An 18183-nucleotide genomic window follows, 5' to 3' on the forward strand; every position below is an offset into this window, starting at 1 on the left:
TCGAGGTTCCAGTTTCTTTTTCTTTTTTCTCTCCTCCGCCTCCTCCCCATCCCACCGGAGGGGGGCGGAGGAGTGAGCGAGCGGCTGCGTGGTCCTTTGTTACCGGCCGGGCTGAAACCACGACAATTGTAAAGAAAAAAAACCCAACAGAACTACAGATAAACACAAATCCCTTTCCATGCTAAGCTACAGTGTAATATGGCCTAGAATGTTTCAAATAATTTCACATTCTTAGCCAATCTCCAGTCCTACTTTCTTGTAAGCATTACTTTTAGTTACAAACAAGAAAAAACAAAACAGAAAATCCTGAGTAAACCCAGGTAAGTGGATCAGCTTTACAACATGTATGTTCAGCCCAAGATGTATTTGCAACTTAACAGCTGTGACAGGCTATGCAGCTTCTATACCCAACATCAGGACACGAGAGAGCCAACACTACTTTCTGCGCATCTTTCCTCTCCAGCTCCTAAATTAAATTTTTCCAGAATAAAACTCACAAAGTCAAAACAATGTCCAAGCTCTAAATACTCAACCTGTTCTTAAAAATCCATTTTCAATAAAATACTTGTCTTCATCTTACCAGGAGCTCATCCACAGTTGCTTGCACAGTCCATCTAAGCCATGAACACCCTAATTCACTCCACAGAAAACCATCGCTAATGGCAACAAATCAGCACCATAACTTACCTCATAAATTGCCTTTACTCTCTCTTTTACTACTGATTACAGTAAAATAATCACAACCACTGACATTCCTAAGATATTTTCTGCCTGATCTGGAAGCCTTTTTACTTTGTACTTATTCCTCTGTCTTGTGACATTAAAACTGTTCAGCATTTTGAGTACACGCTGGTTGCAATAGGACAAAACCCTGTATTCCCCAAAGTATAGGATAAATACTTTCCCATTTTTAGCCTGTTTTGTTATTTTATACATAATGTGTGAAGATGGATGAAGTTAAAATGGCCTAACATTTTCATTTGAATGCCTACCCCTGGTTTTGCTCAGACCACAATTCAGTGCTCCTTAGCACTGTGACTCAGTAAGCTAAAGCTAACAAAAAGTTAACAGAACTTCTATTTGAAACAAACTGCTTACAAAAAAACCCACCTGAATTCAACAAGTTGCACTAAGTATCTTTTTTCCCCCCTCAAGAAACATATTTTACAGCATATTGATCCAGCAGGATACCACAGACTGGAGAAAGTTACTAGCTAAGCAACTGAAACCAGGATTTTTAATGACTGTTGCCCCTTCTACAGCTGCAATCATAATATATTCCTTATTCTCCTATGTTATGTTTAGTTCAGCTCAATGAGTAACTTGTGACTGAAAACAGCAGGAATGCATGCTTACCCCTTCTAAATAAGAGAGAAATAAGAACTGGCACCTACAAATACTAAAATCCAGACACCTTGAGAATCTGTTAATTTCACCAAATGAAAACAAGATTTCCTGGAGTTGCTAAGTTTTAAAACATGTTCTGATAAATGCTTTCCATATTCTATCTAATATAATTAATGTTTACATAATCATTAAAATCTGTACATTTGCAGAAAAGTAATACTTTCATTCAAGTTTCCTTCAAGAGAGTTGTGCACATCAATCAATGAAAAACAGCACTCTTGTAAACACTTCTCTTTTTTTTTTAAAGATAATCAAATACAAAAATTAAACCTGCAAATAAATACCTGTCAACCTTGTAAGTACTTACGTGAGACTGCCTCCTCACTTAGTAAAGAAATAGTTCCAAATTTAGTACAGTCATTCCAAAGACAATAAAATGGTTTAAAGGGTTACTAGAAAACAACCATAAGGCTTTCTTTAGAAAGATAAATAAAATTATAAACATGAAACATGATTAAAGTCTTTTACTTAAACTAAGGTTTCTTGCTTGCTGATTTAAACTAAGATCAAATTCAACAATTCAAATAATTCTAATTCTAATCAACCTATCTGTAACAAGACAGTTCAGGTCTACAGCATGTCAAGATTATTCCTTAATAATGTAGTTGTTCATTATTTTTTCTGCTGTATTTATTTTGATTCAAAAAAGGAATAAATGCTGCACCATAAAGGAATGATTTAGGTTGATGGATTCAATAACGACAAAGTTAGCAGTTCCCAAAGAAGGGATCATGGCAACTCTAGGTATGGTTGTAAGCCTAATAAAAATTCAGGTTTTTATCCTAGTAGTTGCCATCTTCAACATTACTTAAAGGGAAAAGATTGCTGTACTGTTTAACTACTTAAGAAAGCTGTAAGAGAGGGAACTCAACTGGAACAGTAACTTTATATGCTTTTTTTCTTCTGTTTACATGGGTTTGGAGCTGCTGCCTGGCTCTGGCTGCCATTACTGTTCAGGGGCTGTAATGGAACCTTAAGATCCTTTCAGGGGAAGCCAGATGGGGTTAATTCTCAAGTGTATCTTTACAATTATTAGTCATCAAAGCTGGCAAAGGAATAAATCTCTGCATGTGTCTGTGTTTTAAATTCTGAAGCTTATAAAAGGCTTTACTCTATCCTGGTCATTTGTATTCATATGAACAGCTCTTTACATTTTTGGCTGCAATTTAACCTCTGTCTAGACTTTCAGTATTTCTAAAATATAATGCAAGATCTGCCTCCAGACAGGCTTTTTGCTGGTGCAGAAATTTACTAAATAACCTTTAGAATGCCACTGGATATGGCACCTTGAACTTTAAGGTGAGTAGGAGTCAAATTCTGAGACAAAATTGCCTTTTCTCCTTCAACATGTAATGAATACAACATTCAAGATCTAAATACTTACTGTTCACATTGTACTTCAGTCTATTTACAATAGATCTACTAGATAGAATGCTTTGAGCTGATGGTAAGAAAGATGCTGGTTGAAAGATACAAAAATTCTACTAATAATCTTTTCTTGCAAGAATAGCATTGAAAGCCATTCTCCCAATACTAAACGTAAAATGTATCTACATGGGGTGTGGACTCATTCAGTTCTTTCCATTTCTGAATCTGACTGGCTTTGCTTTATCTTCCTATCTACTCCAGAAATATTGAGGGGGGTTGGAGGGGGTGTCCCCCTAAGGTTGATATATGCATTCTGTCTGTAGAAGAATCCTTCTTTTTCCCTTGTTTTAAATAGAAAGGTTTTTAAAATCCAAACGCTTATCCCTCTAGTGTTGGCAAGATGAAAAAAAGAAAAGATAAGTGTTGAAGGAAAGTCTTCCAACTTTTTCTGCTTTTATATGCAGTGCCTAGAAAATTCTTGTCCAGTTTCTGCCAAGCTTAAAGGAAAGCATATACAAAAAGATAAACTATGAAAACCAGATGACTGAAAAAGCCCGTGTTACAGGAAGAGATCTTTCTTAATGCTTTTCAGTGTTATATCTTTATTGATGGTTCTCCCCCACTTTACAGCACAGTTATGCCGACTGAGCACACCTACTCGAATGAGATGTGGTTACAGGATTAGGCTTGCTGAAATTTGGCTCTGGGTTCTGAAATGCAGTTACTAGTTACTTTCTCCAAAGGTTCCTATAGCTCAGACTCTGACAACAAAGAAACAGTGAAAGATGACAGGGAGAGTAAGCGCATGTGCCCCTCTGTGCAGAAATGAGTTGAACGCTGAAGCCTGAAGAGTGGTGGGGTCTCCAAGACCAAAACACTTACACCTGACAGCACCAGCTTGGATAGCAACCAACAGTTCTTCCCAGGAAGCAGCATCACACACTAATGCAATAGCATTAAACACAGGTATTTCTGTCACTCAAGTGCAAATGAGGTAAATCTCTCTAGTGCTTCCCTTCCTTGTGTCTCCCTACCTGTCAAACAGCAGCCAGATCTTTTGCAAATGAAGTTATTTTGGATTGCTCAACTGAGGCAGGTGTCCAAACTGGTAAAACATACCATTCTCGCTACAAAGTGTATTTCTATCACCAATTCCCAATATCATTTCAAAACAGAACTGCTGCATAACTTGAATAATAGGCAGATATTTCTGACTCATTTATTTTTATCTCTCTCTTTTTTTTTTTACCCACATATTTCTCTGGAGGGAGCAAAAGCCAAGACCTCATGAACTGATGAAGTCTTTATCAGCTATAGCCTTAGGACAATGAAAACATCTCAAAGGAAGAATTAAATATGTTGTAGGATTGTGTCTATATCTCTTTTCCTATTTGTGCTGGAACAGGTTAGTGGTATTCATTACATCCTGTAGATTTATATAGAGAAACAAAGTATCAAATTAGTGGGAATGAATGCCACCCAAAGTATATTTAGGAGTAACAAAAAAATTTTTTTTGGTCCATTGTGATCATTTAGTAAAAGCAATATTTTAGAGTAACTGAACATTTTCTGATGCTATACAACTTGATCAGCATGGAAGTATCAAAAACTGCAACTTCTGCACCCACAAAACAGAGATGCAGATACAGACAGTACAGGTGAAACTTACTTTGCATATAATGTTGGACTAACTACTAATGGACTGGCATTATAAGGAATAAGCACAAATGGAGACCACTGTAGTCCCCAAATTATTTAATGGCTGAAATCAGGCCTCAAAACTGTAACTTGCTACTATGAAAGATTTAACAGCATATCTAAGAATAACTTCTAATAGTTTGCTATTAACCCATTTTGTGATTATAATCAAGTACTGACCCCAGGTAATAAATCCTGAAATCTGAGATATAACTTCATTTCAAAAAACCCAATTACCAACCAAGGAAAGGCAATGAAAAAATCTAAGTAGATTGTGCAAGAATTTGCAAAGTACATGCACACACAAACATTTACATTCTACAGACAGTGTGCATACTTTTTTCGGTGGGTCATGGGTTTAATGCAATTAAAAATTCTCCTGAGTAACCTCAACATAAAACTTCCCCAATTGCTTTCAAACACATCTTTGTTGGCATAAAACCTACACAGAGAATCAGCAGAGTTACCTCACCACAAAACCTCTCTCCGTTATGCTAATGTTTCTATCGTATGAAAAACACCCTGACGTGAGAAATAGTGACATCTCAGCAAGACAGGACAAAGTAAGGAGAACTGCAGGTCTTTGATCTGGCTGAAAGCGCTCTGCATTCTGATTAGAATTTCTGCTGGGATCCTAGGAGATGAAAGGATTTTTTTAAGTCTGACAGTTAACAGAGCGGGGGGGAGGTATTCAGAAAAGAACAAAAAGAGGAGCACTGAAAGCAGATGACGTCATGCCTCAAAACGGCCTTTACCATCTTACTGACATGTTCCACAATGTAGTGTAGCAGCTTCTACACAGCTATTCTTGAGAGCTCAAGATCCTCCATGGAGACAGTATGGCTGGAGATCCACTGCTTTAAAACGATGTAAAGTTGGAACAGGTCTAAATATAATACGTGTATTGTATTTCAGGACCCTAAATGCATTACAGTAATGCTCCAGAATACTACTTTTTGAAACTGTGTTCTGCCTCACACACTACAAGGGAAGTCTCCAGTCTACAAAGCTTGCAAGTTCTGGCACTCCCATCTTCAGGGAAAGCCCACACAGCAAGCATGGAAATGCTATTTACTTCTCTCTGATTCTTCCCACAGGCACGGTTTGCCCTTTTGTACCAGGAACATCTTCCAACCTTGTAAGGACCTTGGAACTGACTGCCCTTCACCTCAGATTGCCAGAGGCACCCAACATTGGGGAGAGACATCAAAATCTCCCCCTTATACTCGACAAGCAGATAAGTGGAAAAACACAGGACTCTGGGATCATTCTGCTTATTTATGTTCAGGCAAATGCCCATACAGCCAACTTAGCAGGCCGTGTACATGCCATTTGCTCACGATGGATTTGTATACCTTAGAAAATAGAAAAAAGCTTTTTGCTGACACTGCCTTTTTCTTTTTCAGAAGCTTACTCTCCTTACATAAAGTACAAAAATTGTGCATTGAACTGTTTCTCATTAAGCCAGAAAAAGAGATTTCTTGTCAAAGCTTCTCTGCTTCTTAACTCTCTCTCTGTACCACCTCCTTTATGTCTCATGGTGTGGCCACTTTTGCAGGACTTTCTCTGTGTCAAACATCCTCCCAGCCACAACGAGATCTTGATAAACATGTCCTTTATTTGAACTCCAGCCTAAGTGCAAAATGTGAAGAACAATAAAACAGGCCTTGTGGATACCAACCACATCTCCTATTTCCTGAAGCTAGCACACTTATTTTCATTTGAAAGGGAAGCTGATGTTGTAATTGGGATTTTTACATTTTCACATGAATTACAGACCTCTCTACACTGTTTCACTACCTACATGCAAATGCATTTTGAGAAGTTTCATGGATCATGCTGGAATGAAGTCTCCTGGAAAACTGATGCTAACATCACCAAAAGACCAAGCATCTTGCAACACCAAAACAAAGCAGCATTACAGGGAGACACACATGAAAAATTCCAATCAAAGCATGTCCGACAAGCCATGTGACACGTCAATACCTCTCTATTCTCTCCACACAGACTAATAAAATCTGTATCAATTACAAATGATCCTATTTGATATGCACATAACTACTCTCTGACAAGCCGCAGGAGAATTATTTCTTAGAGAAATAGTAATTAACTGTACTTATTTTTGAACCGCAAATCTCTCCTTTAGAATGTGTTTTTAAGGATAAACCCCCTGTATTTTAAACTGATGTACTAACCAGGTACAGATAGAGTGGGGAGGTTATTTACATGTTAGAGATTCCCATTCTGTTCTCTCCCTCTTACTATGGAATGTTTTCTATGCTTCTAATTTTTTGTCGTGCTCTCTGAACGTCTTGTTTTTAAGAACAAACCTGTAAGATACATTATGAACATCTCACTCCGATTATCTGGATTTTATCCATACCATTCTGAGGCTCAGCAATTAAACTACCACACTTTCCTCTTGATGTCAGTACATTCAAAGGTCTCTTGGCATCACTTACCCTGCAGGGCCTGTCACCAGAGAACTTAAGTCCGTGTGGCACTATGTACTCTACAGTCTTCAAGAATGTTAGCAAAGGGTACTAATAGCACATCTGTAAAAAAAAAATGAGGGCTTGCCTTAAACTAGCTTTTCTTTCTCCTGTTTCCATCTCACCTGTTGCAGAATGAAAAACTGATTTCTGACCATACATTCTGACAGGACTAATGAAATCTTGATCAGAAGGAATGAAAGCTCCACTAGCCTCCTCTCTGTGAGAGATTCTTCTTCCTCCTTTTATTTTTTCATTACAGGATATTGCTAGTATTAGCAAACTGGGTTCTCTTGTTTCCATCTTGAAGCTTTGAGGTTCAGATCATGCCCCAGTATTACCAAAGAATCACAGAGATCAGAAGTCTGATGCAGTCGTGCACTTTATGCATATACTTAAAACAGCCATCTGGTAAACTTATTCATTAAAATAACAATCTTTATTATTTACAAATAACAACCTGACATTATTTGTAAAGATACTCTCATGCACTTTGACAGAGTGATTTACTTTCTCTGGCAGAAAACCTAGCTCTCAAAATGTGTGTGCAACCATCCATAAAAGAACTAATTTATTTTAGTGATCAGCAAGAATTACTGCCCTCTTAATGTCAATATTGAGATGTAGTAACTTGAAATAAGCAAGCATTCAACCTGACAATATACTCAATATGCTTCACTCAACACAAAAACAGCTGCAGAAAACCTTAAAAACCCATGCATTAGGTGAAGGACACAGCTTATCTGGGGAACACAAAGTACTAAGGGGATAAAACCCAAAACTATACTTCATTTAGCCTTGGTGCCTTGATCATTACCACAGCGTGCCCACCCTCATTTCTGTTCATTCTAAGGAAACAAGCTTCCTTCAGTCCTACAGTTACCCATGCAAATATGCGTATAGCCAATTTAGTTAAATTATGACTTAGAGAACAAAAAAGTATCAGAAGGAAAAACTGTAAACAAACATAATTCCTTATAATTTCAGCACCTCTAATGTAAATCATAGCTGAAGGTTGTATTAGCTGTTCAGTGACTCAGACTAACATGCTTGACAGGAGTCAATGCCAGAGGTCCAGAAAAAGGGTAGCCATAACAAAGGAGAAGTTACCAAGAAGGCCCTTAGCTGTGAGTTGTAAGACAAGTAGATGCACATATTTTGCAAAACAGAAATTAAAGCCAGTTAGCTGGAAAGGGTAAGAGTCTTAAAAGGGCAAGACTTCATGGTATACTTGTACGTCTCAAAGTTCATATTGGGGGGAAAAGATTCTTACTTGTAAAGGTAGTATTCGGCTTGATCCACTTCCTCTCGTGAAGTAATGTTGTCAACAAACTGATTAAAAAAATAAGAAATAAAAGCCTCAGAGGGAGCACTTACAAAGCCTCTTAGAAGAAAATGCCACTTCAATAAACAAAATACATTTGTTTGGCATATTTAGGTGTCTGACGTTACTGCAGCTCTTCAAGTCTTTACTCCTACTCAGGTTTCTTCTAGACTGCTAAAAGTCAAATCTTTTTAAAAAAACTGGGACGACACCCCTCCTCACCTCTAAGAAACATTATGCACCTTGAAAACATGGAGACCACCTGAAATTATGTCCATATAGCTCAGTACCCCGTATTTTTGCGGCTCCTCTCTGAATTTTTTGCTCTTTAATTTAAGAATACATTCAGATCCTTACTTTTTCTTCCCCAATTTTGAGTGAGTCTCAATATGCTTTACTTCTCTTTCTAAAAAATATTCTTTTCCCTAAAGTTTGCCTGTTGTGCCTATTCATACTATAAATCCTGAAGGACAGCAGCAACAGCATTTTGTATTTCACCATACATAAAAAATGGTAAGAAAAAAATCACCCCCCATGCTGTAAAGCACAATTTTCCTCTCCTTTAAAACCTTGTCTACTCCAGGCAATCTTCCAAAATTCCTAGTGCTATCAACTATTTAAATAAAAGCCAAGTTTTCAACCAGACTTTGTCTTATGGTAACATTGGATCCTATTTTCCTGTAGGTTTTACTAACATAAGCATAGAGATGCTGGAACATTCCAGAGTCTTCCCAACATAATACCTTTAGCTCAGACTATATAAACAACACGTTTTCAAGGGCAGTACTTCTCTTCATTCTAAGCATAAGCTAAAAATAATAGTTTCAGCTGACTGGTACTTGATCTCCAGTTTCTTAACTCTCCTTGCACGCTGTGTACATGTATGTCTCATCTTTTAAGTGTGGCAATAACAAGCCCATGTGCTTTATTTACATTTTAGAAAATAAGAATCTGATGTGAGCTCCAGGTATTGGAAAGGGGAGCTGCTTCACCATCTGGAAATGCCACTTCTCCAGGGAAAAGGTCAGCCCAAAGCAAGAAAACAAAAGAAAGGAATAGAGCTGATTAAGTAATAAAAGGGAGAAGAACACCCACCTCCCTCTGTCTGAACGCTTGATCTGTATAAATGCTTGATCTTGTAACTGTACAAAGATGTACATCTTGTCACTGTTCTGTGACTCCTCCATCAGTGGTGTCAATGATCCTAATTAGTGATGTTAGTGAGGTACCACGATGATGCCTCAGCTTTTTTGGATAATTTTGAAGATTGAAACTAGTTTGGTTTGTGGTTTTTTTTTAAACAAGTGACATATTTATTCTCCTTCTGCAGTACAAACACACAGGGAACTTAAAAGCACATCTCACATGTCTGCCTTCCATCCCCCTCCCCAGATTAAACCATCCAGGGGATGGAACTAGTTACTAATTCCAGTAAAACCAATGGCTTTTCTTATCCCACGCCAGCATTTGTCCTGCCTCAGTCTGCTGAGGCACGGTAACAAAACTACAGAGGCAAAATGTATCCGCCTCTGCCTCACTCTGAAAGGAGCCTGAAAGCAGAGGAAGATGCATGCAGACAGGCAGTGTGCTAATTCACTGCATTCCCTTAGCAGCCTGGGTTCTTATAAAGTGCCTGAGGGGGCATTAAAGCTCTCCCTAAGACAGAAACCACAGGAAGGCAGGGAACATATATCAGGGAAACACATAGTCAGTAACAGCGAGGCCCAATTTTACTGAGAAAAAAAAACAATTTCTGTTTTGAAGACCCTACAGTCCAGGTACTACCTAATGAGTACAAAATAACAATAAAACAGCTTTACACAGCAATCTAACAGTGTAACAAGACATTTACGGTCCCAGAACTCCCAGAAGAGGTGATATCATTTATCCCCTCTCAGCTCACTTGATTTCATAAGCATTCCATCACTTTATGATTGGGATTTATTTCCTTACCCGGCCTATTGTCAAAGAGCTGACAGGCAGCTTTCTTTCATAGGTTCTGTCCATTAAGTGGGCTAAGTCAGCTGGAGAAAACAGAAAAAGAGTATGTTTAATCAACTGGCATTACAGGAAAATCTGCAGAGCTATCATATAACCTAGAATAGAACCTCTGTTCATGAAATCAAATTCTGGTTCCTTGTTAACATCTCATTTTGAAGTTGTATGAAAACAATACTTTCAATTATTGTCAAACACTCTAACAGAAAATAATAGATGGAAAGGTTCTCAACATGATTATTTTAACTTACTAGAAAGAAGGGGTAAACAAGCAAACTACCCTACAATGACTTGGATGAAATTAGCATAACTAATGTAACTCATCTAAAAAAACTGAGCAGATGTCCTTAAAACTCACACTTGCTTTCAAGCTTAGTGTATGCTGGACAGTGCTTTTGACATGGGTTTCTCCTTTATTTTACAGTAAAACAATGAGACACAGAAACAAGCAGTACCATACTGATAAACCCTAGTCACAAACAGCAATCCAAAGAAATCCTGTTAATCAAACTGGGCACTGTGCCAGTACCTTATTAACTTTATAGCATTCTGCTCCAGCAGTTGTTTAACAATATTAATCTGACCATACGGGAACTTTAAGCTTCTGACTGCTGAACAGGTAGCCAACCATTCCATTTAATGAATTTACAGAATTTAATTGGAAGTTAAATTAATTTAATTTAGAGTTTTAGTTTTGTACTGTTTCTGGAAAATAATGATGACTCAGGAAGAGCAAGCTGTTTATTGTATGCTTAGTGTCAGCTGTTTGATTCTTAGCTGAGACGTGAACTGATGTATTTAATCTATAAAATTAGAGACTTCAATCGTACTCTTTCTTTCTATTCTCCTGCATCTTCCCAGGACCACGAATCCAACATATTCTCTCCACACCATTAGTAGTACCTTGCTTCATCCTTTGCACCCCAAGACTACAACTGTTACTAAACCAGCCTCTCCTTTGACACTTCTCAATTAGTCCCATTGGCCATACTTCAAGAGCTGACAGGTTGGCTTGTTTTACAATTCATTTTCCAAAAAGGTCATCCAACCTCCACACCTGTCAATCAAATGTGAGGTGGGCACAACTTGCAGCACCACATCAGAATTGACTAAGCCTTCTACTCTGGCAAAGTTGTCAGGGGCAGGAAGCAGCACTGCACCAGTAACACGTTGTGCCTCAGAGGGATGAAGTCCATGTTATGTTCTGTCCGCAAAACAAGTGGTATCACTATTCAGTTTAAAAACACACCTGTACTGCTAATGAATACTGAGGGGTATGTAGTTCTAACACTACGAATGGCATTCAGTGCTACTCTGACCTTATAGGTATTCTCTAAAATTACAACACATGTGCAAAGATTTTTGCTGCAGTAAAATGACAGAGCCTTGATTTGGAATAAAATGATTGACTCTTAGTCTGTACAATGCTGCTGTCTGCCACATAGCAGTATTTTGTGTTTACATAACACCTTCCTTCCTGAGGCACTTTAAGGTGTTCTTCAACACACAAAAAGAGCACTTATCTCTGTCTGAGGAAAGGCAAGCATTTCATGACCATGAAAGCAAAGGGAAATCTGGGGCAAAGTTACTGAGGCAAGTACCAGCTCCTACATAATACAACACAGGATGCTGAGCTGATGTGGGCCACCAAGACCATGCCATACCAGATAACTACTAAAACAGCAGATCAACTTTTTTTAATGGTGAAGAATTTTCTGTGGGAATATCCTTACAAGAATGGTCTGTATTGAGTCTATACTACCCGTCTCTCCGGCACCCTCAAAGGGCAGGAGGGAGCATGTAGGTAAAGACACTGGGGGCATTCCCAGTAGTGTTATAAGTTACAGAGAATGGATGCTACAGCCAGGTCATCTTGTCAGGAAGTAAGAACTGGCTAGATCCTTGCCTAAATGTACTAAGCTTACTGCCATCCGACACTCTTCATCTGCATTTCAAGGTAACTGGAAAAAAGTATTAACTCCGAAATCTGCTGTGTTTGATGACACAGCAACATGGACCCGAGACAGACAGCTGCACAGGTTGGGAGTTCGTTTATCTATTCCAGAACTATTTTTGTTGTGTATCACCCTCTGAATACTATAAGTTGATACCTAAGACCATGTTGGGCCATACTCAACCCCTGACCATGGCACTTCTTTGGTCTACATGCCCCAAGACTGTTAGCCATTACACACAGGCCTCCTCTGGGAGAGTTCACACACAGAATTTTAATGACTGACCTTTTATGCTGTCTACAAAGCTAGAACTCTCCATCAGAACTTTAGCATGGAAAGCAACATGAAACTCTCATCTATCAGCTCCAGTATAGGAGTCACAATAAAATTAAAGCTGATTAAACCTTAAAGATTAGAAGACAACTCAAGTTAATGGGAAATTTAGCTTTGTTTCCAGACAAATTGCTGTTTCTGCTGTAGTTTCTAGATATGAATAATTTGTAGTGAGTGATTCTTTCCTGGTTTGTTTTCTCTGAAGAGCATCTAAAACCAGACTTTTTTCTCATATTCATGATTTGAAATAATTGATCTACAATTTGTAAACCAAGTTTGCTCCATAAGTTGCTATTCAATAATCAAGATTAAACTTCTTAGTTAAAAACATCTGACAGAAGTACTAGAAAGGCAAGAATGTGAATGCTCAAGTCTCCTATCACTGCTGGTAGTAAAAACTGAGCGCGCTAACATTGGTGTATAAACCAAATAAATGTTTTAATGGCCAAAGCAAAATTTTATGTGCATTCCAACAGCTATAAGTTGCAAGCACTTTTATCTGATAGTCATAGTACATATGATCTCTCATACACATCACCTAAAAATATATTTCTACAAGATAAACTTTTACAAAACTTTAATTTCTCTAAGAACATACTTCTGGATGTTACAGAACCTTATGGATTTAAACAAACTAACAAAACAAACTGTACGTCTGAGCTGAGGCCATTTAACTTCTGGACATGACTTCATAGTTGTCTCTAGAATATAGGTATCTGAGATTTCATGTTCACTTTTATTTTCATTTGTTCATAGAAACTCGATGTCTTACGGCCTGCAACAGGGTGATTCAGAACAATGACCAGGAAAGCATTGACCCTCACCTTCCAAGTCAGTGGTTATGACATCTAATACCAGTTTGCTGGCCTAGGAAATCAACACAGTTTCAGCTTGATTCTCAGTGTGAACCTATCCACGGCATGTAGCCACATCAACAAGTGGCACATTTGGCTACCATGTAAGGACTGAAATCCAGTGATGGGGCAGCAACAGGAAAGCAGATACAACCATGATGCAAAGTCTACCTGTCCTGGGAGTGATGGGCAGAGCTAATACCTTAGCACACAGGCTAACATTTCATTTTCTATATAAAGAAAGCCTTGAATTATTTTATAGACCCAATTAAAATATAAAGGAAGGCCAAGGCAAGTACTTTGCCTTACAAATTTATGTTTCACATTTGTCAGTACTTCCACATCCCAGGCAGCTTCTGGAAAGAACCACAGCTTTGTACCAAAGAAGGCTTTGAATGGAAGTTATTCAAGTTTGTAAAGGCAGCACTGCCACCTGGTGTTAGAGATGAGCCATTCTGGGTTTCTAACAAAAAAAGGCATTTCGTATCTCACTTGGATTCTGCTGTCCCCTCGGTTTCTGGTAACTGGTATTCTTCTCATCAAGATGCTTACTGTCACTTAATTTTACCCTTGTTAATGACGAACAAGCTGAAACATTGGAGAATCTATGTTCAGCCATGCCTCCTGTTTCGTTGATATCTCATTTTTAATAAGTGAAGTCCAAATTACTTCTAGACAGGTGTCTTCCTACCAGCAAGCAGCTTGTAAATTCCAAATTAACACATTTTCAATTCTTATGTTTTGAACAAATGTGCTTCTGTACATAAAATACAGTCTTGTTCTTTCCCATACTTTTTTCAGTATTGAAGTTTGCTAAACTCATTTATGCTTGGGAGCGCTACACTGAGACTATGGAGAAGATAATAAAGTGTATCTTCTATGGACACAGTAAATGGGTTTGAGTCTGGGATGGCACCACATCACTGCAGCAGAGAAATGGAACTGACTTTAAATCAAAAATACTTCTTTTTCCTTTAAATGTATTCTCACAACACAGTTTTGCAGAATAACAGTTCTGAAACAGTGTCGGAAATACACAAATAAAAGAGCATCTCCTCACTCTAGGTACAATCACCAGTTACCTCACACAAGAATACATGTGCAACCCATACAGCTGACAGCTACAGAGCAGACATCTGCAGGGCTGTCTCCTTTTTGAAAATGCTAATACAGCTGACACCGTGTTAACTTGTTTTCTCTTTTCTGTGAACACAAAATGAAAATGCAAAGCAGTTCTTTGAAAAGCATGGAACAGACATCTGCTTTGGGTCAAGATTGTCAGCCGAGCAGAAGCAAGAACTGTGCTTGCCAAGCAGTCACAAAAGGTCTTGCCAGGCCTGGGGAAAGCCAAACATGGACTGTACCAGCACTTGCACAACAATGTTTTCTTCTACAGTGGATTTCTATCACCTATGACATTTGTCAAAGTAAGAACTCTTTCTCATCTGGAGGCAACTGGTTCAAATGCATTGAACTGAACCAGGGCACTAGTCTGTGGCTCCAACCAAAAAACACTGCATGAGCAGTCCTATTGACACTAAAGGCTTACAAAGTATTAACAGTCTCTGCAGGATCCAAGCCACAGCCATAAGCACCCACTGGCTGTTTCTGGCCCATGTACAGTAAAACACGTTGACAATACCAACCTAGCTGTTTATAGGCAAATAACAGCAACAAATTTGTGCATAAAAACCATCACTCTGATCATTTTGTCTGTCTTCCTGTCTGAGACAAAAGCCTTTGAATTCTACCTGCTGATTCTTCTGTCAGTCTCATAATCTGTGTTACAATTAACAAGCCCAGTTCAGGGGCCCAGGAATGAAAAATGGAGGACAAAGATTATGCATTAAGGCATTTCCAAAATACTTGTGGTAGAAAATAATGCATATATATCTTTAGCATGGAAAAACGTTTTGTATTATGCTTTCTATTTAACATAGTCACCAAAACCATGATGGAATGTCATTTGAAATGTAATCTAATAAAAAAATTTAGCTATGAAATTCACACAAAAGATCTCAGTACCATATGCAGATACAGTTTAATGTACAACCTCTCGGAAATAAAATGTTTAGTTTCGTTTTTCCCCAAACAAAAAAATTTACATTTCTTGTTGAAATTTTAGCTTTGCCTCCTGCAAAACTCTGAGGAAAATGTTCTTTTAAGAAAATGTTTTTAAACAGGAATGCCCTGTAATACTTATAGGTCTTCTTTTACACTGCATTACAATTAAAACAATGTTAATGAAGAGGACATTTGGAGACAGTCTAAACTGTCAGACAAAAAAATATGACATTCATAAAAGCTTGGGATTTTGTGAAAGAAAAAAATCAGCTTGTAGAAACCAAACACTAATTAAATGGGCAAATTCTAACTTATTTCTGCATTATAGCCTTATATATATATAACAGATTTTTAACATGTTGAGCAGATTCTGACATAGAACCTCAGAAGTGTTTTGCCCCATGCATTTTTTTATTTTGAAGTATATATAGGTGATGAGCTAGTCTAAAATGAGTTCAGGTTACAATTAATTAGTCAAAGTAGAAAAATAGAAACAAACTTTTCTCACCCAGGCTATGCTCCTGTTTTTGCCTCTTTTCCCATTTTGAGCTGTCCACATAGGCCGCAGAAAGAAGAGATCTTCTACCTAATGAAGAAAGAAATGACTACATAAGCTAGGTTGCTTAGACATTTCTAAACAAACTAACACTTTATTAGGTATCACCTTCTCCTGTCACATTTACTGAGTTGGATGCATTAAACTGTCTTTAGGACACAGCTGGCTGCAGCAGCTACCATAACAGTACATATTCCTTGTAGGTGGAATTACCTTATCATTCTTACAACAGAAAAGCTTTCCCCCTTTTTTTTGTCAGCATGAAACAAATCTTCCCAAACCTGAACTCTGTATTTTAAGAAAATGATAATTTTGTAAAGGTAGAAAAAAACCCCAGACAACAATAAAGGATAGCTTCTTTGTGCACACAGATGTTTTTCATCAAATGCTAACAATTAGCTATATGCAGACATAAAAGCATACAAAAAAAAGATGAATATGCACAAAAAGGCTTTTCTGTTGTTGTTGGATCGTTATTTTTTCCACCTGTAGAGATTTGTCTCACTGGACATGAAAGGTAGATGCTCATCTGGAAACACTCTCATTTTTTATCATCTCCTTTTTTTCCGTCTCCTGTGAACTGCAGAGTTCACTCTAATGTTTTTGAAATTTTTTTCCAAATAGTCTTTGTACCACCTTTGAAATCTGCTCAAGACGCTGTTCTAGCTTTTGAAACAAAAGGGGGGCAAAAAAAGGAAAATGCCTGATTTCAAAGAAAAAAAAAAAGTTTGTCCATCACTCGCAAATGATGAGGCCTTGAAGATGCATGAGGAACATCTGGATAAAATTTGTTGAAGGAAAATACATAAATACATGCAGAAGATTGCAGAAATTAATGTGAAGAAACAGGAAATATTTTAAAGATAGACATTACTATGCTACACATAATTCTTAGCAACTACCTTAAAGCCATTATGTGAAAATCTATCTGCTACCACTAAAAGTTTGTTATTCTTGGGTGTGAAACAATTTTTCACTTCATCATCCTTCTGACCTGTAAGTATACATACACATCCAGCTCTGACCACCTTTGCAAATTTTTGCCCAAAAAATCCAAATTCCACAGTCAGAATATGAGAATACATACAATGCTTTACCGAACTGTTAGCAAATAAGAAAAAGAGGTATTTTTGTTTAGTTGGTGGGGTCTCTTTTAAAGCTATTTTTCTTTATGTTGATAAAACAGGCACACAAAAGATCTGGGGTTCCGCCGATTATTTTTTTTTTTTTAGGATAAACTTCTGTATGCTCATTCACAGCTAAGGATGCCACTAGCAGGCATGAGGGGCTAAAGAACTGTTTTCTATAGCACAAGCAACTGTCTGCATGACGGGGCTTTGCTCAGGTCAGCTGGAGGTCTGGTTTGAGCTCTTCACGCCGGTTCACTGCTGGGCAGAGGCAGAGCCACAGGAACCGGCCGCCTTTTTGAGACATGGGTGTCCAGCTACCAGGAAGCAGCACAGAGAAATTTCTGCTCGGGGAAGGTGAAAGGGCACAACAAAGTTACCCATCATCACCACACTTCACGTACACATTACTGGCTTCAGTTCTTCCAAAGGCCCGGATTTTTTGCAAAAGTGGCTTTTCGAAAACATCAGTCTCGGTTGTGCTTCTGCCACCCGCGTTACTAGTGGGTCTTGTTGAACACTCACTGCCGCGGGTTTGGCGGCCTCCATACAAGTCCGTGCGGCTTCCCGTGACACAAAAAGGCAGGTCCTAACATATCAAGCCATGAAATCGGCAAGGTGGAACATCTATAAAAAACAAACTAAGAATACCCTCCCGCACCGCGTGTTAGCGCTACGCCCTCCTACAGCTGTCCCCAGTTTTATATATGGACGTACGAAGCAGAAGTCCCCACGCAGCACCCCGTCCCTGCTCACGCTCCCCGCGGCGGCGGCGGCCAGGGCACCCAGCGGCTACCACGGCGACTCGAGGGCCCGGGCCGGCCCGCGACGTCTCTCAGCGCGCCCTCCCACCCCCGCCCTCGCCCCGCTGCCGCCTGCCCACGGACCACCGACCTGCCGCAGCGCCGAGGACCCTCCCGCTCCACAGCACGCCTCGCCCGAGCACGGAAGCGGCCATGGCGCCGAGGGAGGAAGCGAGCGCCAGCGAGGGGCAAGGCCTGCGAGCG

The 18183-nt window shown here is 38.8% G+C and overlaps 1 protein-coding gene across 3 annotated transcripts in view; it reads right to left on the reverse strand.

Annotated features, from left to right (window-relative positions):
* Positions 1 to 18173, reverse strand: part of MRPS27 (mitochondrial ribosomal protein S27) — a 55826-nt gene extending 37653 nt beyond the window's left edge. For all 3 annotated transcript variants that reach the window (XM_049794525.1, XM_049794524.1, XM_049794526.1), the window contains exons 1-4: positions 18071 to 18173; positions 16002 to 16079; positions 10243 to 10313; positions 8239 to 8297 (exon numbers count right to left, since the gene is read on the reverse strand). In XM_049794525.1, coding sequence (XP_049650482.1) covers positions 8239 to 8297; positions 10243 to 10313; positions 16002 to 16079; positions 18071 to 18134 — 272 coding nt within the window. In that variant the 5' untranslated portion in view covers positions 18135 to 18173. The remainder of the gene's footprint in view (positions 1 to 8238; positions 8298 to 10242; positions 10314 to 16001; positions 16080 to 18070) is intronic.
* Between the last annotated feature and the right edge of the window lie 10 nt (positions 18174 to 18183).

This window comes from Accipiter gentilis, chromosome Z, assembly GCF_929443795.1.
Source record: "Accipiter gentilis chromosome Z, bAccGen1.1, whole genome shotgun sequence".
Lineage (NCBI taxonomy): Eukaryota > Metazoa > Chordata > Aves > Accipitriformes > Accipitridae > Astur > Astur gentilis.